Source organism: Ursus americanus, chromosome X, assembly GCF_024610735.1.
Source record: "Ursus americanus isolate L20-20 chromosome X, mUrsAme1.1.p, whole genome shotgun sequence".
Taxonomy (NCBI): Eukaryota; Metazoa; Chordata; class Mammalia; order Carnivora; family Ursidae; genus Ursus; species Ursus americanus.
This window is the reverse complement of record NC_142164.1, coordinates 43,972,789-43,999,509: the sequence shown is the minus strand read 5'-3', so window position 1 is coordinate 43,999,509 and position 26,721 is coordinate 43,972,789. Positions and strand designations below refer to the sequence as shown.

Below are 26,721 nucleotides of genomic sequence, written 5' to 3'. Positions count from 1 at the left end.
TAAACCATTTTGTTTGGCTAAAAAGAGTACCTTTGTTGTACTTTCATTCCTTATAAGACCACCAAGAATGGACCACCACAGTCTCAAAACAATGACTATATTTATTATTTTATCACTACATTAGAAATGAAAATAAACTGGGAAGTTGCAAATGCATGCCACTTCATGAATGTTGTGGAACAACAGATACATCCACTGTAGAAAGTTAAAAGTGGCTTAACTTTGGGGGATGCAAGGACTACACAAAGGTCATCAATGGTAAGATTGACAGCACCTGCCAGATGGAATGTACATATCAATGGAAAATTTTAAAAAGGGAACATTGGCTGGGAACACAGGTGGGAAGAAATCAGAAGATGCCTAAAATCTCTACAAATACACAGGTTTATAAAAAAAAAACAAGCCCCAAACTAAGACACTAAAGCAACATTGAAATTTGCTGTTTGGAGGAGATCCCCATTTTACGATGTTTGAACACACTCTTTCTCTTGTTGGATAGCTGGGGGGGGAAACAAACACAAAAAACCATTAGGATTAAGTTCAGTTTTCTTCTAAGAGTTCTTTGCCAAGTTATTGAAGCCTGCCATATCTGCTTTAAATTTAGAAGGCTAAGGCACTAACCATAAATCCCCAGTCGAGTGTTGTGTGTGCAGGCACACGCGTGTATGTAGCATGTGCATGCACGTTAACCACCTGAACATTTATGAGAACCTGCATGGTTTTTTTTTCTATTTGAGAGGCAGATTTATGTTGTTGCCATTTTTTCCATAGATTATTCTGAGACTGAGGAGGAAGCGAAGCATTTTCCTCAGATTTATCTATCACTATATACTTAGGAAGTTATACCCTTTCAGATAATTCTAACTGTGGAACTCAAATAACAATGACATGACAAAAAGTGCCCCTCAGGTTTGTGAATATGCTTGGAGTTTTTCTTTTAGGCTATAACTCCCAAGGCCAAATCTGATCCTTTGGAGTCTGGGAACCTTGAGTGCCCCCAAGATCTAAACTTTTTCTCTGCCTTATCTTGTCATCAGGTAGAGAAAGCCAACACTACAGCTTGTGTGGTTCTTTAGGAACGAAATCGTGGACCCAGATTGCTAGATGCAGAAATGCCTAATAACCATAAAGTGGAAAAAACTAAGATTTTTCTAGCACTAAGTCTAATATTCCAAGATTGGTTATAATGAGATTTTTAGTAATTTTCCAACAAGAAACTAGTTTCTTATTCTCCCATTACTTCTTGGGTCTGTCATGTGAGAACCACTTACATAACTCAAGTAAGGAAACAACGATTTGATATTTTTAACTGTTGCATTAAATACAATGGTACTGTAATTATTGCTTAGTTAGTGGCAAAATTTACTGGAAGAGTTTATTTACTGAGCCTATAAATGTTCATCATTGTTTTTCTCCACCAGAAACCCCCAGCCCCATGACTTACTTTCCTGTGAAGGGAGAGTATTTTTTTCTTCAGTATTGGTTTTCTTCAGTTTTGACCTGTCAAACTTCTCCACTTCAGATAAGTCTGGCTTATCACTCATCTTGACTAAAAGAAAGACTGAAAAAAACTTTAATTTAAAATCGGCAGAACTATTGTCATACTAAGGTATCACAGCCAAAAATTCTCATATTTAATATCAAAGCATATTTTACCTGCTGATTTTCAACAAGAAAACAGCACACATCTTAGAAAAGTCATGTTTTTATTAGAATACTTTGAATTACACATCACTGCCCCATTTCTGATAAGCAGTAAAAGCCTGAATCAGAATGCACTAAAAACCAAGATGCTCTAAAATCCAGTCAATATGTCTGACTCTTTCACAATCATAGCTGAGGTCAAATGGAGGTGACAGAAGCACAAGAAGAGATAGAGATAGAAGAAAAATAAGGACTGTGTTTAACCAGCTAATGACTTTGTAACAAGAGATAGCATTTATTTGAGCGAATTCACATTGCATTCAATTAACTTGGGGCATTTTTCTGGGGGAGTAGGAAGCAGCACACAAAAAAGGGTGGCATAACTTGTACTAGTTTCTTTCCATTTTATCTGCCCAAAGATAGATTCGGGAGCCGCAGTAAGAGAGGGAGGGGATTTAATCCAGTCATAACTAATTACATGTCTCCTACTAGCTCGTTATGGCACCAATTTGTAAACGCTGTACGAAAACACAGCTAATTAGAATCAGACCAAGGACTTCAGCAGAATGGGATAAACCAAATAGAGCTGATTTTTATTTCATCATGTCTTCTCTGCAAAAGGAGAGGTTAGATGAGGTGCCCTGTGACCATTCTGGATTTACTGGAGCAGAGACAACAGAAGACCCCAGAGACCGGAAAACAGAGCTGTCCCGCTCATGCCTGGCCCCACCGTGGTAGAGGTAAGACGCGTCTAGTGCCCAGAGTAGAATGGAGAGGCCCCCCAAGCAGCCAGAAGTCCCGAGTATGCCTCCCTTTCGTCGAGGTCACCCTAAGACCTCCTTTGACGACCGACCAGTCGCCAATCTCCAGAGGTAGGAAAACAGGAACTAACAAATAAATCATGAAAGGCTGGGCGCGTGGGCCATTTTGTCAGGAGCAGTTTGCTTACATTTTAAAATAACCATCATCTCTGTCGGGCGCGCAGCCCACCTTTTGGCCACAGGAAGGGAAAGCGCGAAGGGCCGGCCCCCGAGGGCCCATTCCGGGTGGCACCCAAACTCCTCTTCCTCTCAGCCTCGGGCCTACAGCCACAGCGGACCTGCCGCTCTGAGGGGCCGCCCCTCGGGCCTTCAAGGACCCACCCGGGGAGGACTCGGCAACGCGCAGAAGGCGGCGCCACAGAAGACAAAGGCGCGGGCTCTCCAGGAGGCGCGGTTACAAAACGCCAGTCCCAACCCGCCCCACCAGTTCCCGAAAGACCGACCCCCTCCGCCCCGCAGCCACTGCGCCCCCCGTCCCTATAGTCTTCTGGCTCCGCCGGGACCGCAGGCCCTCACCTGGTGGCTTGAAGACGGGTGAAAGGCTAACGGCTGGACCAACGGCAACCCACACACCGGACGCGGTTAGCCTTCCCGCGCGCAACGCTGCGGTTATAAGTCGCGGAGCAGGCCCCGCCCCAGACCCCCCAGCCATCGCTGATTGGCTGAGAGATCCCAGGCCCGCCTCTTCGCCCCTCCCCCTCCCTCCCTCCGCTTTCTTCTGGTAGGCTTGAGCCCGCTGTCTCCCCTCAGGACTTCTGGGCTCTTCAGTGCTTGATGACGTCATACAGGAGCCGCCTCCCCAGACCCTGTCGAAGCCCTCTCTGATTCGCCGAGGGATTGCCCGCCCGTTTACCAGGTCTCTCCGACACTACTTTTGCGCTGAGGATCCACTTCCTTCCTTCCCAAGTTAACTCTCTCCGCCAAGATAATTGGGACCTCTACAATAAGCAAGCACTTCTTTCTTGCCCAGTTAGGCTCCAACGTCTGGAACTGGCTTTTTATAGCCGTAGAGCCTAAGTACGCCGTGATAACCAAACAATGGTTCGGAAGCAATGCTCAGTGGTGTCTAATCCTTGGCCAGGTCATGGAGGAGGGGAGCTCATTGAGAGGGTGGGCAGTTCAGAGTCATTCACCCCCACAGCTGAGCATTTCTATGCCAGTGGTGCTCTCCTATGTAAAAGTCACATTTTCAATTTTCTCAGCCACTGAACATGGTAGTAGTCAGTTTAGGGTAATCACAGGAGGATCTACTGAGGCTATTCATCTTTATCTCCCCAATCCCTAGCACTTTGCTTGGCCCACAGGAGACACTAAATACCTGTGTATAGACTGAAGTACTACATCTATGATAGAGCAGAAATTTTGGACAGCAGCACCACCATGTTAGGGGAGAAAAGTGAGGATCCAGTAGTTACTTGAAAGGACTGTATGTTCAAAGTCATTTCTGGATACTCACCCAGAACCTTAGAGCATTAAGGTAAGATGGAGATAGGACTATGTCTTTAGCTTGTATCCCATATTTGCCATATGGTTCATGTATGGTGGTAAAGATACTCTACATAGATTAGCACCCACTCTCTCCACAAGGATTTCTCAAGCCCTCCCCACTTCTCTCCATTCATTCCCTTTCTATGTTCTTGTAGCTCTTTGTGTTAATCTTAGAATTTTGTATGTTTATTGGAGAAATTTTTAAAGTAGAAAGCCACCCTCATTCAACAAATAATATTTATTGAGTACCTACAATGTCTCAGGCACTAAATATAATAAACACCAATGTTTCCATGGCTCAGAGTTGAATGTTTTTAACATTTGGGTTTATTTACTGTCTTTTTTTAAAGAATAAAAATAGTACAGAAAAATTGAGGTTCCCTTGACCCTTGCCCCGTATCCATTTACTCTCCCACTTCCCCAGAGGTAGTTCAATCTTGAATGTAAAGTATAGTTTCTAGACCATTTTTCTATCATTATAGATTTATGCAATCTCTGTTTCCAGGAATGACATGGTATATTGTATGGACCAGTGCTCCAGGTGTAAGACTGAATTTCCACATTACTTGGGGTCAACAGGAAGTTCCAGATACCCACCCACCCCACCATAGCCCAAAATTCAAAATCTGCCTTGAATCTATCTGCCTTAAATCCATCAGAACTCACCTAATGACGATGTTTATCCTCATTTTTGCCAGTTACCACAAGAACCCCGTGATGTTCCATGATACCCCTCAACTCCCTCATTTTAACCTCCATAAGGCTGTGACCACATCCCCTCTCTAGTTTACTTCTCACACCCCTTCCCTATTCCTAAAACATAATGCACCCTCAGTAATTCCCCTATATCCTCAACCTCTTCTCTCAATGTGTCCTTTATTGTCATCCCCTAACAGAAACCAGGCTCTCCCCCTGAGGACTCTGTGTCCCTTGAAGCCCACTCAAGAGGAGCGTATGATTTTTTCTCTCCTACCACCATTGTACCACAGAACCTGAAGGCTGAATAAACGTCTTTCTTGCTTCTCTTTCTTGCTTTCTTGCTGCCTTAGATAATTCCTCTCCCACATCCTTGAAAACTGTCAGCTTTTGGCAGTTTGTCACCAACTAGCTTTTATTGTTGTCATCTACCAAACTTCAGTTTCCCATCTCTCCTTATTTCTCGAAGATTTTAGCTCCTGGAACATGGTCACTCTCAATGAAGTAGTACTGTCTTAATTCCTGGTGGGCTCAAGAACCACCATTCTGACACACTGACTCCCTCAGTTCCTTGAACATTCTCTTTCATGACATTGTCTTTGACCCTATCTCAGCTACTCACTCACATGGCCATACCCTAGGCTCTGTCATAGCAATTTTAGCAACTCCTCCATAATCTCAATTTCAAAGATCCCTCTAACTATCACCTCCTCTCTTTTCAGCTCACTCAGAACCCCACATTCTTTCAAACTCACCAAAATCTCTACCGCATAGATCTTACCAGATTTCATCATCTCTTGCTCCCTTATAGTTTTCTCTCCCTTCTTTCCCCAGCTCAAATATTATGTTCAGTCTTCATTAACACTTGTTTACATATACCCTGTACTCTCCTTCCCCTCTCTCACTTTGTATTGTTTCCCTGGCAAAATCATAACCCTGACTAAACCCAAATACACCTCAAGGAGCTTGAACCCATACAGCTAACCCTGGCTGGAGGAAAATGCACAACCACATGACTAACTTGAACTTGACTAATATGAATTTCAATCTGGCCCCTTAATGCTGCCCGTCAATTACTCAATAGGCCTCCTCTCCCTTAACTTTCCAAATGTTTTAGGTTATGATTTTATACCTTTTCTCACCTCAAATTCCCAACACCACCTCACCACCACAACTTTTCTGTTACTTTCTATTTTACTAGAAAATTGTAGCTATCAAAAGAGAACTTTCACTGACTTCTACCACCACATCACTCCACCTACCCACACCTGCATCTGCATACATAGCCTTCTTGTTGATACCTTCATTAGCCAGAGTTCTCCGGAGAAACAGAATCAATAAGATGATAGATGATAGATAGATAGATAGATAGATAGATAGATAGATAGATAGATAATGTAGGGGATTTATTATAAGGGATTGACTTACTTATGTGATTATGAATGCTGAGAAGTTCCACCATCTACTAAATGCAAGCTGGAGGCCCAGAAAAGCCAGTGATGAACTTCTAGTCAAAGCCTAAAAGCCCAAGAACCCAGGGCCAGGGGGTGGCCATAGGGGATGGGGGGCAGGCAATGGTATAAGTCCCAGTCCGAGTTCAGAGGCCTGAGAACCAGGAGCACTGATGCCAAGGCCAGGAGAAGAAGAATGTCTTAGCTTAAGCAGAGAGAATAAATTTGACCTTTCTCTGCATTTTTTTTTCTATTTGAGTCCTCAAAAGATTGGATGAAGCCTACTCACATTGGTGAGGACAATTATTTTTACTCAGTCTACTGATTAAAATTCTAATCTCTCCTGAAAACACCCTTGCAGACACACCCAGAAATAATATTTTACCAGTTATCTGGGCATACCTAAGCCCAGTCAAGCTGACACACAAAATTAACCATCACAGAAATTGTCTAATATAAATTAGCCAAAAAATCTTTAATATGAGTGAAATAGAAAAGAATATGCTTGAAAGGATGCCAAAAAAATATCGAGGACCTTTAAAATGTGCTAATATATATAGAATGCTGCTAAATTTTAAATGCTTTTTACAAATAAGAAAACAGTTGTGTCCTAAAATTGACTAAAGACATTTCTGGATTATTTGGGTTGTGAAAATATAAAAAAGAAAACTAAAAAAGATATTTTAAAATCTCAGGAGGAATTAAACTAAGCTACCATAAATAAATTTTGGTAAAGTGGATTTTAGATAACAATGTCATTAAATGAATTAATAAAGAAATAAGTCAATATATGGCATGAAGTAAGTCAAATATTTAAAAGACTGGAGAGAGAATATCATTTCAAAAAGACTGTAAAGGTCTGTAGTACATATTACCCTATTAAGTGTTAAGCCAAGGACTTGTGTAAGTCAGGGTTCTCCAGAGAAACAGAACCAGTAGGATATATTTCTTTCAAAGAATTTTATTTATTTACATTTATTTCAAGGAATTGGCTTATGCAACTGTGGGGACTGGCAAGCCTGAAGTCCACAGAGCAGGCCAGCAGGCTCATGCAGGAATTAATGCTGCAGTCTTGCAACAGAATTTCTTCTTCCTTTGGGAAACCCTAGTTTTTGCCCTTAAGAACTTTCAGGGAAAAAAGTGGGGCACCTGAGTGGCTCAGTTAGTTGAGCATCCTACTCGGTTTTGGCTCAGGTCCACCTCAGGGGCATGGAATTGAGCCCAGCGTTTAGCAACCCACCCTTCCCGCTGCTGAGCCCCCTGTTGGGCTCCATGTTCAGCCAGGAGTCTGCTTGCTTGGGATTCTCTCTCTCCCTCTCCCTTTTCCCCCTACCCCCCCACACACGCTCACGTGTTGTGTTGTCTCTCTCTCTCTCTCTCTCTCTAAAAATAAATAGATGAATCTTAAAAAAAAAAAGAACTTTTAGTAGATTGGATGAGGCCCATCCACACCATCGAGAATAATCTTTATTTAAAGTCAACTGATTTCAGATATTAACCACATCTACAAATACCACCATGCGAATGTCTAGATGGATGTTTAATAAATAACTGAGTACTATAACCTAGCCCAGTTGACACATCACTTTAAAACACCTTCATCAAGAACCCTCTCTGGAAGACCAACTAAATTCCTTTTGAAATTTTTACTCAAACAATCTTAAGTCTGCTCTAGTGATTTTCAATATACAGATTGCCACACACCATTCTTCCAGTTCAATAAGAATTTATTGAATATCTACAACGTGGTAGGTACTATTGGAGTGTCTGTCCCCAAGAGGCTCCATAAATCTGAGGTTTTGCAGGCAGTAAGTTTATTTGATCTATCATTACCACTTATTACCTTTAAGCAAATGTGTCGGCATTCAAAGGATGCATCTGAATAGACTACTGAAAAAGTTTCACCAATAAGATTTGATAGGTTTCTTGGGGCGCCTGGGTGGCGCAGTCGTTAAGCGTCTGCCTTTGGCTCAGGACGTGATCCCAGCGTTCTGGGATCAAGCCCCACATCAGGCTTCTCCGCTAGGAGCCTGCTTCTTCCTCTCCCACTCCCCCTGCTTGTGTTCCCTCTCTTGCTGGCTGTCTCTCTCTCTGTCAAATAAATAAATAAAATCTTAAAAAAAAAAGATTTGATAGGTTTCTTGTCTATCAACATATCTTTTAGAGTTCAGCATTAGCAGTCCCTTTACAGTCTCAAAAGTTTCCTCTACTGTGTTGATTGTAAATTTAAGAATGACTTCATTATTATATGAACACAATGAGGCCATATCAGCCCCTCTATATCCTGGCTTTTATATGATATATATTTCTTATCTTTCAAGTCTATACTGTTCTGTTTTTACCTACCCTTTCTTATTTATTTATTCACTTTTACTATACTCATTGGTCTTTGCTAAAAATCACGAAGTGAGACCAAAATAAGGATGTTTGCTGCGTAAAAGCCAAAGTGTAATGGGGATGGTGCAGCCTCATTTTGTTGACCATTTGTAGTGGCATTTTCTTTACGATCTATGTAAGTGAAGTTGCACCTTAAGGTAAAACTATAATTGTTGGTGTATCACAATTGCTGACCTGAGGTTATATGTAACAAACTTTGTAGCCACTCTCTTTCCACGTAATTTTAGTGCTGGTAGCCATGTTTTAAAAAATACTGATACCTGGCCTCTACCCAGCAGTCTGCTGCTAAATATTTAATAACTGCCCTGTAGAAGAGGCTGATATATAGACTTTGTTGATTTTCATGGTATAAATACTCTCATGATGGCCTATTTTATTTTCTTTTTCCTCTTTCTTTTCTTTTTTCCCCATTTTTTATTTAAATTCAATTAATTAACATATAATGTATTATTAGTTTCAGAGGTAGAAGTCAGTGATTCATCAGTCTTATATAACACCCAGTGCTCATAATGCCATCCCCTCACCCTCCTCCCCTCCAGCAACCCTGTTTGCTTCCTGTGATTAAGAGTCTCATATGGTTTGTCTCCCCCTCTGATCTCCTCTTGTTTTATTTTTTCCTCTCTTCCTCTATGATCCTCTGTCTTGTTTCTTAAATTCCACATATGAGTGAGCTCATTAATTGTCTTTCTCTGATTGACTTATTTTGCTTAGCATAATACCCACTAGTTCCCTCCACATCGTTACAAATGGCAAGATTTCATTTTTTTGATGGCTGGGTAATATTTCACTCTCTATATATACAGCATTTTCTTTATTCATTCATCTGTTGATGGATATCTGAGATCTTTCCATAGTTTGGCTATTGTGGACATTCCTGCTATAAACATTGGGGTGCAGGTATCTGATGGCCAGTTTTAACCTATCAATGTGAAATAATGAATTCAATCAGCTGGTAAAATTCCTGAAATTTTTCTAACCAGATCTCATGAGCCGGTAGGAGTTGACTTCAGTGGACCACTGCCTCTACCCTGATCCTATTTCACAATAATTGAATCAAGATAAATTTGTCTCACACAGAGCTTTTGTAAAGTAGTATTTGACCCCAAGGTTTATAACTAGACTGTACTATTTCATAGCAGTGAAACCTTGGGAAACTACCTCACCTTTCTTCATTTGTAACATGGGGATATTAATTGTACTTACTTCCTAGGATAATTATGAGGGTTAAAAGAATTTGTGGGGGTGCCTGAGTGGCTCAGCTATTAAGCTTCTGCCTTCGGCTCAGGTCATGATCCCAGGGTCCTGGGATCGAACCCCGCATCAGGCTCCCTGCTTAGCGGGAAGCCTGCTTCTCCCTCTCACACTCCCCTTGCTTGTGTTCCCTCTCGCTGTCTTTCTCTGTCCAATAAATAAATAAAATATTTAAAAAAAGAATTTGTGTATGACACAGCAGTGTCTAGTATGTTAGTTATTGTTATTCTCTCTTAATTCACTTTCTTCATCTCAGCTGAACTTCTTTGAGAGGATTGTCCAAATTTGACTCTGGCTACCATTTTAATGTTAATCTTTGACTGATTGGTTATCCAAAGCACCCCAGGAATTCTGTGTAGGAAAGAATTTAAGATGATCTTAGATTAAGAATTCAGACTGAGAACAAATAAGAATTTTAATTAAAACAACACGTAAAAGTCATAGAGCATTGCATTTCATTCCTTATCCTAGGCTGGGGTGCGAGGGGGTAGTGAACATTTGATCAGCTAGAAACATTTCCTATTCATCAATATTGTGAACCTAAATTAAAAATGCTAATGACAGGGGCACCTGGGTGGCTCAGTTGGTTAAGCGCCTGCCTTCAGCTGGGGCATTGATCCTGGGGTTCTGGAATCGAGTCCCGTGTTGGGGGGGGTCTCTACTCAGCAGGGAGTCTGCATCTCCCTCTCCTGCTACTCTCTTCCTCTCTCTCTCTCTCTGTCAAATAAATAAATAAGATTTTTTAAATGCTAATGACACACTCCTCAAAAGATGCTTTACTCCATGGATTAGGTACAGGTGTGGACTTAATGGATACTGAAGACATAAATAAATACCTTAAAATGAATTTCTGAAGGATAGATTACAATTTCATATTCACTGTCCATATTATTGAAAAGCTTAATCTCTTAAGAAAACCCTATTTACTTAAAATAAAATTTTAGAGCCCAAAGTCACCTTTGAGATTATTCTTTAATCACTTAAAAGGGAAGGACTTTTGCTAATTACGTCTTAGGTATAAGCAAGTTCTGAATGAGCCCATGGAATTTTCTCAAATATTCTTTGGCTCCCAGTTTTTTAATGGATTTTTAAAATTTGCTGAGAATTTCTGCTAATCAGACTCTAAACAAGAAGAGACTTAGTTAACAGGAAAATAAAGAAAAAATAATACAAGTTTATTTTCTAAATAACATCATTAGACCAGCTTGGAAATGCCCTCCTACAGCAACAAAGCTTATAAAATCTATGTGGTTTATTTAGATAAATGATCCATACCCCCACTTACTGTGTAGGCTACTTAACAGAGTAGCAATTAGGCTCCCAGCTTTGAACATTTTACTCTGTGGCTCACAAATCAGGACTTTCATCTTCTTAAAAGTGTTTCTAAATTACAAAATTTATGTGAAATATCAGGGAGAGAAAGGAAAAGAACCAACTTTTTTTTAAGTTCTATTTTCACACAAGGTACTGTGGGTAGTAATTTCCATATGCTCTCACATGAAGCCCCATGCCAACGATTGACGTTAGGTTATGTAATTCATTAAAGCCTTAGGATTAATACCTCATGAAACTGTTTTTACACACTTCAGTCTGACTCCCAAACTCTTGGCTAATGTTATTAGACCCATGCTGCTTATGAAAATGCAGGATAAAAAGAAAAGAAAATGCAGGATGAATGCAGTATATCTATAAGGGCATTATGTGTTTAGGTATCTGCCTTGTGCATGCTTTTGTGAGCTCCACCAAGAGTAGAAATCAAATATTAGTCATTTTTATATCTGTCACCAAACATTATTCCCCAAACGTAAAAATGCCCATTAAAGTTCTATTGACTGAACTAGTGGCATCAAAAGAAAGTGTTAAGTCTGGAATAACTAGAAATATTTTGACATTACTATATAATTGTATAATTACAAGCCCTATCGGCTTTCTAAAAACTGGCTTTTCAAAACCCATACCAAATTAAGTATAACTTAATATACTATACCATCTCAGAACTTAGTAGATGCGAAATAAGTGTTAGTCTTTTTATGGTGTGTATTTTACACGTAAAACACATTTAATCCATATAAAATGCATTTCAAATAATCAATAGCTACATGTGACTAGTGGCTATCTTACTGGAAAGTGTGGTTCTATATTATTCGGTGTATGTTAAATTTTTCATAATAAGATTTTTATTAATAAAACTCAGAAAATAAGAATTTATGTATGATGAATTCCTATAAATATTTCTGCAAGTTTGGAGGCCTGTAAATTATATGAAATTTAAGTGGAGGAGTATTTTTCAAACATAATTTATATTACGAAATTTAAATACAATAAACTTTTAAAATTTAAAAGTGAATAAAAATATAAAGAAGCCAATCATGATTACTCCCCTACTCGGCAATATCAGCAGTCTTCTATGTCTTTATGACTACACAAACACTCACATACACACAAATATAGTAGTATGTGTTGTCTGTCCTGTGTAAGACTGGAGGACATGAGAGGGAAAGGGTTCTATGTCCTGTAAAAAGAAATAGGTCTGGTTTTCACCCCAGTGCTCTCTCTATGCAGACTCACACCTACCATTTATTCTGCTGAATACATTTCTTAATCAGCCTCCAGAGAAATCAAGACACTATTTTCCTTGACATTGCCACAGTTCCTCAGAGGTCAAAGAATAGGGAAGAGGAGGGAAGGAGTACACCAGTGAAATGCAGAAGAAAGAGATATTTGTCTCCAAGGCCTTAGATGGTAACTATCACTCTAATTCTTCTTCCCCAAAAGCTGTTGTCATTTAACTTGTGAAACAACAAACCATACCAGTTGGGTGGCCTGTCCGATATTATACAGATGGCCCACACAATCAAGATTCTAAACTTCTCTAAAAGTGAGGTCAGAAGAGAAAGTCAGATCGAAATTGGGTTGAGAGTTGGTGGTAGTGCTCATCAGAGTGACAGGTGAGGAGGTCACCCAAAGTCAGAACTGCTGATTGGGTCTTTGAAATCTCATTTGGGTTCCAGACCATGGAGATAGACTGTCCTCATTACTCCCCCACAATTACTACTTGATCCATGACTCTGGTCATGGGCCATGTGACTTCCCACCAGACAGTGTGGGAAATACCTATACTGGCCAGACCATCACTTTCTGTTCCTTTTTCTTTCATAGAAGCAGTTTGTGTGAGTACTTCAAAGGTAGCAGGAATATGAATGGGTTCAAGGACCCCTGTGTGTGTGTGAGTGTGTGATGGGCAAGACTGAGTGGGGAAAGAGGTCAATCTTAGGGCCCAGGGTGTTGCAACCCCTGACCTTTGCTTGCTTCTTCTCCCCCCATGGTCCTGCAGATTCAGCTGCTGAAGCAGATAAAACATGACATTATGGGATCCTTCTGTGTGCTGTGCAAAACTCAGCATGACCTCAGCTCCTTCATGGTAGACCTGTGGCTCCAGATGGTGAGTACCTGCTTCCTCCCTCGGCAGCCCCAAAAAGCCACAGTTGGGTAGGGGGTTTAGGTGGTGACTGAGCACTTGGGCTCTTCCCTTTCAGGAAATGCTGTTCTGCTTCTGTGTCAATGGAGTGTTCAAGGAAGGTGAATGTGCAGGGAGCCCCATCCTCTGATGCCCTCCTGCTCCCTCCCCTGCTGGGACCCCTCTGAGAACCCTCCCAGCATCTCTGATCCCTTCCCTTCTCTTCCTATTCCCTCTGTGTTTTTCAGTCCCCACTTACCCCCCCATGACCTGTGTCATTTTAAAACCATCAATTCAATTAAAATTTAGAAGCACTTTCTATAGTTCCAAAAGAAAAAAATTAAAATGTGAGAAGCAAGGAGAACATATATGCAAATAATATCGCAGGCTTTGTACTAATATGCTTACACATAAAGGACTTTGTCTAATCAGGAGTGAGAGAGACAAAGATATCAATAGTTAATTTAATTAAAAAGCAAAATGATTGTCCAATAGATGTCTGCAGAGGCTAAACCACATTGTCTAAAGATATGAAAATCCAGAGATGTCTCAATGAGTGAAAAATCCAATGTATATATTTTTAAATTTTGCAATCACATGAATCACTGAATATATACATATATGTTTATGTGTGTGTATATACATGTATATATGTTTGTGTGTATATATATATAAGACTTAAATATTTTAAGATAGGTAAATACCTATTTTATGCATCTAGAAAATATGCACCAATCTATTTACAGTGAGTATCTTTGGGTCATGGTGAGGAGATCATATAGATGAAAGATGCAGGATGATTTTATTTTCTAAGTACATACTTAATATTATTTAATATTTTGTAAGTAGACAAATTTATTGAGAGAAACACTTAAAAATACAGCTTGGCACTTTATGTATGTGTATATGTTTTTGTCCTAATACTTCCCTCACCCCAAATGTCTACATTATTAAGTACTTATTTCTCTTCAGCTCACTCAGAAGTTGGATGTCTTCTCTCAGGGCATAGAAACCCAGGAAGAGACTGCTGCAAGGAGGGTGAAAAATACTAGAAAGTTCTGGCTGATGCTCTAGAGTCCAGGCCCTTGTCTCTCTTCTCTCCCTTTACAAAGTCTTTTGGTCAGACCTTCAGAGCTACAATTCTGGTCCTGACCACCAGGGGGAATGTTTCTACATAACTTTTTTCCCCCCAAAAGGAAAAGGCATGATTTTTTTTTTCCTACTCTCATTCCAGTATCCCACCAAACTCTGTTTGCTATTTCTTTATAAATTACTGGTCAGACTCTAGTGTGACCTCTCTGAGATAAACTGGAGTTATTTCCTGCGTGTGACTATTTTCAGATCTTTAACTTTGCTCTTTCTTAAGTAAATCTGAAATCATCATCATCATCATCATCATCATCATCACAGAAAGCTTATTAAAGCTGTGCATGGTGGGATCATGCCCATTCTATAAAGCTCAGTTCCAGTGTCTACATCCCCACGTAACGTCTGAATTACTCCAGAAAATTTTCTACATTTTCTTAAGCCTTAGCAACTTCAAGGAGGGCGAAGAGTGGTAATTCTACAGATAAGAGCCTTTTTGTGAGGAATTCTTGAAGGAACAATGTAATGCAGCCCACACAGAGCTTGGCCGCAGCTGACCCTCAGAGTTCTCTTGCTTTGCAGCTACAAATATCTGTGATCCAGTCCTCTTACCTCTACTTACTGCCTCTGTGGAGATCCCTAGGTTGGCAACAGTTCCCTGAGTATTAGGCTGGTAGCCAATTCAGGGAGGCAGTAAGAACAGGAAGTTAAGTCTCCTCTGGCTGCCAGGACTCTCCTCTCTATGTCCTTGGGGAAGGAATTATCTGTAAGAACTCCATCTTACTTGTGTGGCCTTGATAAGGATTTAGGGCCTGTTCCTACTTTCTTAAAGAACTGTAATAAGATCTGCCACAAACTCCCAGCTCCAGACCCCACAGTGTCTCTTCACAAACACCCTTTGAAGACAGTGGTGACAGGTCACTGCCTTCAGGTCACACCATAGGTGAGCTGATCAACATGAGGCATTGGCCTCAGATCCTCATAGAGCTGGAAGGATTCTAGGCAACCTCCCCCACCCTAAGCCACAGCACACCCAGCCAAGCCCTCTTTAGGTGGCCTGGCAGGGGAGTAGCGAGGGCCCAGGCTATTTTTCACTCTTTTGAAGAAATGGGCTGAGTTGGCACTAACACACCCATCCTGGTTCCACATGGAAAACCTCCACTCCTGTGGCTATACTGATACAGCTATGCTGTGACTAAGCTGAGATGTTCCCTTTGGTTGAGGGGAAGTCCTGAGTCATATAATCCTCTCTGGTCCAGGATTTGAGGTCTGAGGAGGATCACTTGGGGAGAAGTATTAGAAATTAACATAATTGGGATGCATACTAGAGGAAGGGAAGGGGCAGAGAACCCACTATTACCCTTGAATTTTCACATCAACCATTCAGGGTATATTGTATTATCCCCATAGAGGTTTCTCTGGGTTTGGTTTATGGCCCATTTTATGATATATTCTGGAATGTTGCATGGGTTGTCATATACAGTGTTTTATGTAAATTAAGGAAATTTTGCTATTCATGTTGTTTAAACCTTCTGTCACTCAGTGAAGTGTATTAAAATTTCCCACCTGGACTGTGGATTTGTCCATTTCAACTTTTACTTCTGTTATTTTTTTACTGTGTATATTTTCTCCATTTATTTCTATCAGTTTTTGCTATGTATATTTGGCTCTATATTAAAAGGTGCATACAAATTTAAAATTATTTTATTAATTTTTTTGTTGAACTAAACATTTTATCATTTGCAATCTCCCCTTTTCTCTAGTAATGTTTTTACTTGAAGTATATTTTTACTCTTATGAATTGTAATACCAGCTTTCAGACACTCTGTGTTTAAGTGGCATATCTTTTGCCATCTTTTTTCTTTCAAATTTTTTATATTTTACATATGTCCCTTTTAAGGAACATCTGATTGAATGATTTTTTTAAAAAACTAGATTCTGGGTCACCTGGGTGGCTCAGTCCTTAAGCGTCTACCTTCGGGTCAGGTCATGATCCCAGGGTCCTGGGATCAAGCCCCGCATTGTGCTCCCTGTTCAGTGGGAAGCCTGCTTCTCCCTCTCACATTCCCCTTGCTTGTGTTCCCTCTCTCGCTGTCTCTCTCTGTCAAATAAATAAATAAAATCTTAATAAATAAATAAATAAATAAATAAATAAATAAATAAATAAATAAATAAACTAGATTCTTTTTAAAGATTTATTTAATTACATGAGAGAGAGAGAGTGGAGGTGGAGAGGGGCAGAGGGAGATAAAGAATCTCAAGCAGCCTTCCCGCTGAGCATGGAGCCTGACTCAGTGTTTGATCTCATGACCCTGAAATCATGACCTGAGCCAAAATCAAGAGTGGAACACTTAACTGACAGAGCTACACAGGTGTCCCTAATCTAGATTTATGATCTCTGCCTTTTAATTTGAAACCTTCAGGCCATTTACATATAACATAATTCCAGATATAATTTAGTTTAAATTATCTTACTGTTTAGCCTACATTTATTTTCCTGTTCTAATTTCCTTTTCCTCTATTTTATGTGTTCAATATTATTATTTTTTAATTATTCAATTTTTACCCATTTGGCTTGGTAGTTTAACATTCTTTTGTCATTTTTGTAGAGTTTACTCTTTGGATTACAACATATACTTTTGCTTTATTACAGTTAAATATAAATTAGTTCTTTTGCATTTCATGGGATAACACTAGTACTTTTCATAGTTCAACTCTATTAATGCCCCTACTAATTTATTGTTATACATTTTAATTATATAATGTAATATATTTGTATAATATAATTATATATATAAATTCTTCAAAGAAATTATCACTATATTATACAGCCAATACTTACTTAGATTTTCCTCCATATTTTGAAATGTCATTATTTTTCATTCTTCTTGCATCTGTGTACCTTCAACTCAGATCATATTTTTTGACTCGAGCATAAATCTTTAGTTGAGTTGGCTGGTGACAGATTTGCTTAGCTTTTGTTTGCATTAAAATGTCTACTTATTTAACTTCCATTTCCAAAAGATAAGTTTTTTATAGACACAAAATTCTAAGTATGTAGTTATTTTACTTCAACACTATGAAGGTAGAATTTTACTTTCTTTGAGCTGTCATTATTTCTGTTTAAACATCATATGTCAGTCTTAATTTTGCTCATTTTAAGATAGTCTGTTGTTTCTCTCTGTCCTCTTTAAATATTTTCTCTCTTTATTTGGGTTTCAACAGCTTTACTATGAGGGACCTGGGTTTGGTTTTCCTCATACCCCATTATCCTTGGCATATATACTGCTTCTCACATCTGTGACTTGATGTCTTATGTTATTTTTCAAAATTTGTCGAACGTTATATCTTGAAATACTATTCTGCACTGTTCTGTCTCCTTTATAGGACTCCAATTAAACATGTTTGATATATTTACTGCATCCCTTTTAAATTTGTTCCATTTCTTTCTATAAAATTCATCATTCTGTCTCTCCATCCTTCATTCTGGATATTTTCTTCAGACCCTTCATTTATTTCTCTAACTCTCCCTTCAGTGTGTCTCATATGCTTCTAATACCATAATTGTTCTTAATTCCAGGTATTGTGTATTTGAGTTCTAGAATTTTCATTCATTTTTTATATTTTTTATATTTTTAAATTCTTGGCTAAAATTTTCAAATTTTATATATTCTTGACAATTATAAGTATGATTATTTAAAGTTTATATCTAATAATGCCATTATCTGAATTTCACGTGGATGGTTTTTAATGTCTTTTTTCATTCTTTGATTAAAAATCATATTATCTCTTTTTAAAACTAGTTATTCTAATTTTTTTCGGGGAACTATATGTAATACATTGTAGATGTATTTACTTCAGTCCTAGAATGAAGTTATCTTTCTTCATGAAAAAGATTTTTGTTTGTTTTTCCTGATGAACTGCCAGACAGAAACAAACAACCCCCAATCCCTTTAATCCCACTGGTGGTTGAGATTATTAATCTGGACTTCAGTCCCTTGGGGAACTGATCTAGTTCTAGTTTGCCCTTACTTGCCTGGCATAGTTCTTGGAGGTCCCTGTGTAAGCCTGAGTGGTGTGCCGGGATCTCCTCCCCTTGGAAACTCCACTTTCAACATTTATGTACTTAGCCCTATGACTCTGTAGAAAATCTGTCACAAATCTGCCAGCATTTAAGCATTTTACGTGTCTCCTTAGGAATCATCAATTGCTGCTAAAAGAAATGTAGCCCCAAACATTGAGATTGCCTTCTGGATTTTTTTTCCCTCTGATCTTTGCTCTGTAGCATCTTATGGCATGGCTAGCTCTTTGATACCTTCAAATAATATTTTACTTTAAATGGTTTTTCACACTTTGCTAGTTGTTGTTAGTTGGAAGTTTGGCCCAATTTAGCTCATCTGTCAGTGCTGAAAGCAAAATTCTAAATTTATTTCTTTTTCATGCTTAGTTTGGCATAGTTGTTATTATAATTGCTATCTTCTGCATTGTGCTTTTTCTAATATCTAGAATATAAGGTAACAAGAACAGGAAAACTCATGTAATATGCATTTTATTAAGTTTTCCAGATGGATGTGTCTGGCCAGCGCAGAGTCAGTACCTTAGATATTTTTCTTGTTTTATTGTATTACAAGTGCACGTCATCATCTTATCCTCCCATTTTGACTACTTGCTCCTTTTTCTGAGGCCCTCAGGTCAGTTCCAGCCTTAAGCCACTCTCATATTTCAACCATTCCACTGACAATAGATTCTGGATCCCCACTCCACTGTATCTTCCTGTTCTATATGAATATATTTTTATTAGAGGCAACGCTATTCCAAATATAAATTCAAAAGATAATTGTTTAATCAACATGTAAACTTTTTAAATTTGTGGTGAGCTGGTGAGTAAATAGCCTCATTCCCTCACTCTTGAATAGCATAAAAATAGGTATATATATATATATATATATATATATATATATATTTATAAATGTCACTTATAAAAATTTCTTAAAATTGAAAATATTCATATTTTGACCAAAATAACCTACTTATGGGAATTATTACATGGAAAACTATAAAATAAACAGAATGTGTGTATAATCTTTTTCATAATAGTTTATTATAGCAAAACCTTGAATTTGTTGAAATTTGCAACTGTACTGGTAGGTTAAAGTTTGTGACAATTAAGATTTCAACTGAAATGATAATCTAAAGTACAAATTATATGAAAATAATAAATAATTATTTTTATATTTTTAAAATATAAAAAAGATATGTTTCAGATTAATCCTAGTTATTTTTTCCTGAGTTTCCAGCTCAATGAAATTCAACCCTCAGTTCTTGCTTTGGTGAATAAGTGACCTTAGCTTAAATTTCTACAATGTCTTTAAAGAAAAAGCATATTAATTTGGCAAGTGATAAAAATCTATTAAATATTTCTAAACATGCAATGACATCAAAAATTTGTTAAATAAAAAGTGCAGGTTACACATATTTTTACTGTATGATTATATTTAATATATATCTATATGTATAAATGCATAATATGTCTCATAACATACAAACATACAATACCAAATATATTAACATATCTTTCCCCCTCATTTGTTTGTTGAAGAAACTGGTTCATTGCATCCCAATGCTGAAACGAGAACTTAAAAGACTTCATCAGATTCAGGTTTGATGCTTTTGACAAGACTTCTTCACAGACAGTGCCTATAACATTGCTCATGATGTCTGATTGTTGTGTGTGTGTGATATTTACCAGCCATTTATCACCATTGTATAGGTTCCTTACTTAATTATGAGTTTTAAAATGATGATGCTCAAATTCTGTCATGCCTTCTTATATTAGCTAGAATACACTTATAAAGAGAAACTCCATCATCAATAAATTTGCTATCTTTATGTACAGCATATACAGAAAAAAAGAATAAATATTTTATTTTTCCTCTTTATTTATAAATTTTCATAAAACTAAGTTGATTTACTGGCCTTCTCCAAATGTCAACAATAAGGTTTCTTGTTGTTGTTGTTGTTGTTGTTGCTGTTGTTGTTATCATGATGAACTCACCTTTTAACATTTTGATGGGCTTCAAATCCTTTAATAGGATTTTTATAGCAAAAGACTGACAAGATTTGACTTATGCTTTAAAATATCACTCTGCCTTCTGAGTTAAAAATAGATAGTGAGGGAGCATGGGTGAAAACAGAGGGATCAGTTGGAAGGCAATATAATACAGAAGGTTGACGTTGGTAACAACTAGGTTGGTAGCAATAGAGGGGGTAAGAAGTAGCTAGACTTTGGACATATTTTGAGGGCAAGCCAAGAGAATTTTTTGATAAGTTATATGTGGAGTATGAGAGAAAGAAAGTACTCTACGTTAATTCCAAGTTTTGGGCACTAAGCATATGGAATTTCTGGTTCAAATACTTTAGTTTCACTTCCATGTGCCATACAAGGAAAATATCAAAAGTTGTGAGTAGCAGGACTTTTCTGACAGCAGGTCACACAGTGAAAGTAACCACTTCCCAAAGGAGTTAATCCAAGGCCTGTTCATCATCAGTACATCTTGGAGGGACCAGGAATGAATAGATCTCTACTTATAAGCATGCTCTGAGACAATGTGGAGTAATTAATGTACAATGTGCAACACACAAACCTAGAGAATCTTAAATGTTAAAACCAAAGAAAATCTGGTTTCTAACCTTCTAATTGCCTTAATCCTCCCTCCCCCAAAACCACTAGTAATTCTACCAACTGGTACATTGTTTCAGCTGAATATAGTAAAAATAAAATACCCATAGTTACTCTATCTTTGGGAGAGATAATTGAGAAAAATCTCATTTCTGTAGATCCCAGAAAAAACTTCCAAATCTTGCCACATGGTGAATTAGATATGTTGGTGGTAGCAAGTGTGGGGCCCAAAAAAGAAAAACTGTAGGAGTGAAAAGTGTGAAATATTTAAAAAAAAAAAAACCATGTTTGTATGCATACCTGAAGCCACAATATCTGATAAAGTAGACTTTAGAGCAAAGAAAATTAGAGACATAGAGGATATTACATGATGGTAGAAAGATAAATCCGCCAGCAAGACGTAACAATCTTTAATGTGTACACATCCAAACAACTGAATCTCAAAGTACATGAAGCAAAATCTGATGAGGCTGAAAGAAGAAATGACCATACCCACAATTATTGTTGGGGTCTCAACACCACCTTGTTTTCCAGAAGTAATAGAATTACTAGAGAGAAAATCATCGAGAATGTTGAAGAGCTGAATAATACAATCAATACAGTATCTACATGACATATACCAGAATATTCTACCCAACAACAGCAGAATATACATTGTTTCAAGTTTCCATGCAACTTCATTAAGATAGACCATCTCCTGGGCCATCTAACAAACCTCAACAAATGTAAAAGAACTGAAATAGAGTATGTTCTCTGACCGTAATAGAATTAAACTATATATCAGCAATGGAAAGCAAACAGAAAAGTATCTAAACACTTGGAAATTGTAGTTGACATCTATCATTCCAGTTCATTGTTCAGATCCTTGTTATAAAAGACCAGAGATTAGAAACATGAGAGACTATGGACTATGAGAAACAAACTGAGGGCTACAGAGGGGAGGGGGGTGGGGGAATGGGATAGGCCGGTGATGGGTAGTAAGGAGGGCACGTATTGCATGGTGCACTGGGTGTTATACACAACTAATGAGTCATCGAGCCTTACATCGGAAACCGGGGATGTACTGTATGGTGACTAACATAATATAATAAAAAATCATTATGAAAAAAAAAAAAGAAATAATTGTCTCCTCTGCTGAAGGACATATCAGGTTGAACAAAAGAAAGCTCCCTCAGGATATTTCAGCATACTGTTGAGAGTAAGACTGGAAGGAGAGGGACAGTTTCGAAGGCTGTTACAACAGTCTCACCTGACATTAAAGCTTGTACTATACTAAAAAAGGAAGTACGGCTTGCTGATGTTAATGAAATCAGTTTGGTAGTTTATTGGATTTGGGAGGTGAGAGAGGTCGCCTATCAGGTCGTGGTGCAGTTGTTAGATTAGAGAGGCCTGAAAGAAGGCAAGATTCAGATGCCTTCCTAGGGTATAACTCATGAATGTTCATACTTCTGTTCTTTATAAATACCACTCCATTTTCTAAATGGTTCTGCATAGTTAACTTCTACTTCAAGATTTCCTCCCTGATTATGCCATCTGTCAAATAAAGCTCCCATATCCAGACAGGTAGAGAAGTTTGCTTTCTGGGGTTTGTATGATTGTTCTATTCAGACAGGTTGACACTTGGCTTGCCCTACCATGATGTTAGGTGAAGATGAGGTACATGGTATGAGACCACTGATGTGTCTTCAAACTTGCATGTTTTTTCTTAATTTTAAGATAAATTTGATTTTAAACTTATTTTTTATTTAAAACAAAAATGATAGCTCTCCTTAAAGAAAAATAAAGGGGGGGATTCTTCCCAGGGTAATTTTGGCAAAGGGAGTCTTCATTATGAACATGTGGGTATGAGCTTCATCCTTCCCATCTTCAGAAGGATGATGGAAACACGGCAATGAGGGATTCCCAGTAGGACCCCAAATAAGACAGTAAGTGATCAGGCAGCCTGTTTTGCATGCAGCAGCCCCTGGGACTTTGCAACTTTTTTGTTCTCCATAGTGTTTTTCTCCTCTCACTGAAAGTGAAGAGTGATAGAACTGGAATAACAACTGAGCAATCCTAATTATAGACCTGGCTTTACTGAGGTGAGAGTATATAGAAGGTTTTGTAGCATTTCTATGCATTCCTGTATATTTATGGGCAGTCCGTTCTATCCACTTCCCCACAGCACTCTCTCTACTTTCCAACCCAGTGTGAAATGGCATGATGAATACCAAGACAGAACATTTCCAGAGAGAGATGTGGAGAACACACAGGATGGAAACCCAGGGGGCTGGTTCAGGATCACAGAAAGTATCCTGATAAAAAATAGGGAATGTCGTAAAAAAAAAATAGGGAATGTGCAGGAGGGGCAGATCAAGGGGAGTTGTACTGGTCTCATTTAGAGATGCTAGGAACTTTGTTAAGGACAAGAGGAGTTAACATCCTTGATCATCTAAGTGCAGATTCACACAAACAATTCAAGGGGAACAGATTGACTAAAGGAAGGTCACAGAAAGTTGACTAAAGACAAAGGTGGAAACTACCTCCAAGGATATGGAGCAACTCCTCACTAGATGCTACAGTTTGGCTCAAGCTGAGTGTGGAGGTCTATTCTCTCTAAATTCCTTGTCAGAAAAACAGGTAGTGTTTTCAACACATAGGATTTCCTGGAGCCTTATTAAAGGAAAGTCATTTTAAATATCTAAATTTGATTATTTGGGAGTTAAATATTCAAATGGGGAGAATGGAAAATTAGAGAATCCATGTCTGGCAAAAGAAAAAGTTAAAATCTTATCAATAGTCCCTAGCTTGGAAGCCTTTTAAAGCTCAGTAGAAGGTTGGAATAGAACACCAGGTTGGGTCTGTTCTACAGTCTGAATGCCCTGTTGTCTTCCTTCTCTCCCATCCCTTCTTTTCATCCTTATATTCCTTATGGAATAAAGTATAACAAGACATGGCTAATAAATTCAATCCAAAGCCATTGCAGTGTCCCCTTCACCATGGTCGATGTAAGAGAGGATAGTGAAGCCGGATGAGCAGGCACAAGGAAGAGGGAGAGAGAGCTCAGCACCGGCCACTGGCCTCTGACACTATTGCTGTTGCCTTCAACCCCTGTAGTTCCATTACTTTAAAGATGGGGCTGACTTCTTTATTCAGGATGCTAATGCTGCCTCTGCATTGAAGGATATCAGCTACAAGATTTGTGATGAGGAAAATCAAAAAGTATGTGTTGAGGGGCGCCTGGGTGGCACAGCGGTTAGGCGTCTACCTTCGGCTCAGGGCGTGATCCTGGTGTTATGGGATCAAGCCCCACATCAGGCTCCTCTGTTATGAGCCTGCTTCTTCCTCTCCCACTCCCCCTGTTTGTGTTCCCTCTCTCGCTGGCTGTCTCTATCTCTGTCAAATAAATAAATAAAATCTTTAGAAAAAAGTATGTGTTGAGGATATTACCCATACCTAGTCCCAGTGCAGGAAGACAGGCCAGTGACCAGTCATCTTAAAATGAGAGTTCCTAGTGCTTATCCTACCTCTCCTTCTTGTACTTATCTATCCATGTCAATCCCTCTGCTGTACCCTACTCTGTACAGAATAAATTGGAGCCAGAAGAAATGGAGCAGCTAAAGGTAATGAAAACTCAAGGCTCATTGTGTGCCGACACCCAGACTTACTGCTTCTTCCCCCAGCCCCCAATTTCCCTATCACCATGACAGACCCACAGTGGCTCTCACCATCTTTCTCGACAGCTGACCATGAGCAAATGCTATGATAGCTCTCAAAAAGCTCTTGACCTCCATAAACTCCACTTCAATCCAGGTACAACTGATAGCAGTAATTCTAGGGGTCTGCCTGGGAGGGAGACTGAGGGATGGTAATGAGGGAAAGCTTGGTGCTGTCCCTGGATCCCTCTCAGCCTTCTGATGCCTCCTCTCACCTTTTTGAAGAGTTGATGGACCATGATATAGGTATAATCTTGAATTGAAGAAACTGCATGGCTGCCACTCTGCAGATCATTGAAGAGAATTAACCCGAGGTGAGGCTTTATGTCCACTGCTGGTATTATGGTACAGGGTGGAACACATGGGGTAGAGAGAAGATTTGTCTCTGAGGCCATAGATAGTAACTGTCACTCTAACTTCTCCAAAAGCTTTTGTTCTTGAACTTGGCACAAGAACAAACTGTACCAGCGAGATGGCTCATCTGACATTATACAGATGGCCCCCATAGTCAAGATCCTGAACCTCTCCAAAAATGAGGTCGGAAGAGGGAGCCAGATCAAAGTTGGGGTTGACAGTGGGAGGTAGTGCTCATCAGAGTGATGACAGGAGGCAGGATAAGATACAAGAGCAGGAGGGAGGGTCCAGGTGTCTCTTTATTCCTGGGACATTTTTAAGGTTTCTTTTCCATATTTTTCAGGTGCAGTCAGCCTGGGAGTTGGGCAAGATGAAAGGGATGAATCTTGAAGAGCTGTGGCTGAAAGGGAACTCTCTGTGTGGCACCTTCCCAAACCAGTCCACCTATGTAAGGTCTGTAGTAATTTCTGTCACCCTTCCTGGGGACCTCTGTACCTTGGGAGCATGACTTACCCCCTCTAGGAGTACCATAGGGCCCTCTCTCCTCTCTCTGTGTCCCTTACCTATGCATAGAGGTCTTTTCCTTCCTATGACCTGCTCACTTGTTCTCCTGGTCTGGGCTCTGTTTCCACACTCTGCACCCAGCTGTCTCTAGCCTTCTCCTGAGAATGCTCCAGGAAGCCTGAGTCCTCCTCTCCAGGACCAGAAGTGACCACCTTGAGCCAGATGCTATGACCTGAACTGACAAGGGTCCTCCAGCCAAGGGCCTCATGCTGAGACAGGCCTTTTTACTCCCTGCTGAGATGGGGTGTCCCTCCTCACCCCAAGAGGAGCCTTCTTTCCCTTGAAACAAATGGGTCCCCTCTCTAATTCCAGACTGCCATGATGGCTTTCCTGCCCCATGCTGAGGGCTGAGGTCCTGGGGGGCTCTTACTCAAGGTCTTCTTTCTCTGACCCAGTGTCAGGAGCTGGGCCCTCCTTGGGAGAAACCAGGGTTTCCTGAGTCAAGAGGCCAGAAGTGGGTGACTGCCAGTGAGCAGAGGGCTTCCTGAGGCAGGAATGAAAGGCAGAGGGCAGAGGTGCTTGAGAAGAGATAACAGACCTCTCAGAGGCACTTCCCCCTCTCTTCCCTCCATACATCACATCCTCCTGACTGGTCCTTCAGAGGAGCCCTGGGTAGCCCTACATGACTATAATCCCTCAGGCTAGGAACTGACTGAGAGAGGCACAGGTGCACTGGGGCCATCAGGATGGAAGGAGGTGATCATAAAAGGCGGCCACAGACCCTCGGCCCCATTCTAACCTGGGGCTTCACCCTCTACTCCTCAGGAAGGTCTTCTACCCTGTGGCTGCCTTGTTCCCCATGACCAGCTCAGATTGAGCTCATACAGGTTATAAAGTTTCAGCCAGCACCAATGGGCCCCCAGCCCAACACCTGCACGTTTTCCATTCCTACCTTGGGTGCCAGGGCCAGCCAAGGAGATGAAGGAAAGGACTGCAGGCAGAGAGCCATTTCCCCCTTCTTCTCTATTCCTGCCGGATGCCCACCACCATGGTAGATCTTCTTTCCCTTCCCTTTGCTTTGCGTTCTCTCCCTCCTTTGTCTCTACTCCCCTATGTCTCTCTCACCTCTACCCTCCTACCTTCACCCCTTCTTCTGTCTCCATCCCACTCCCTCTTCCTCCCTGCCTCTTGGGTCTTG

At 39.7% G+C, this 26,721-nt stretch overlaps 2 protein-coding genes across 2 annotated transcripts; one reads left to right on the top strand and one right to left on the bottom strand.

Moving 5' to 3' along the window:
- Positions 1–83: 83 nt before the first annotated feature.
- On the bottom strand, positions 84–3,091 carry TMSB15A (thymosin beta 15A). Its single transcript, XM_045789483.2, has 3 exons — positions 2,982–3,091; positions 1,445–1,561; positions 84–499 (listed from the first exon to the last, which is right to left on the bottom strand). Exons 2-3 carry the CDS (start codon positions 1,542–1,544, stop codon positions 462–464), a joined length of 138 nt encoding a protein of 45 aa, XP_045645439.1. The 5' UTR covers positions 1,545–1,561; positions 2,982–3,091; the 3' UTR covers positions 84–461.
- Positions 2,361–25,527, top strand: LOC123787053 (nuclear RNA export factor 5-like). The gene is given in 10 exon segments (XM_087860070.1): positions 2,361–2,384; positions 2,719–2,999; positions 23,822–23,957; positions 24,067–24,172; positions 24,493–24,572; positions 24,693–24,762; positions 24,891–24,979; positions 25,094–25,114; positions 25,116–25,202; positions 25,363–25,527. Coding segments are annotated over 10 exon segments (1,059 nt in total).
- The last annotated feature ends 1,194 nt before the right edge of the window (positions 25,528–26,721 follow it).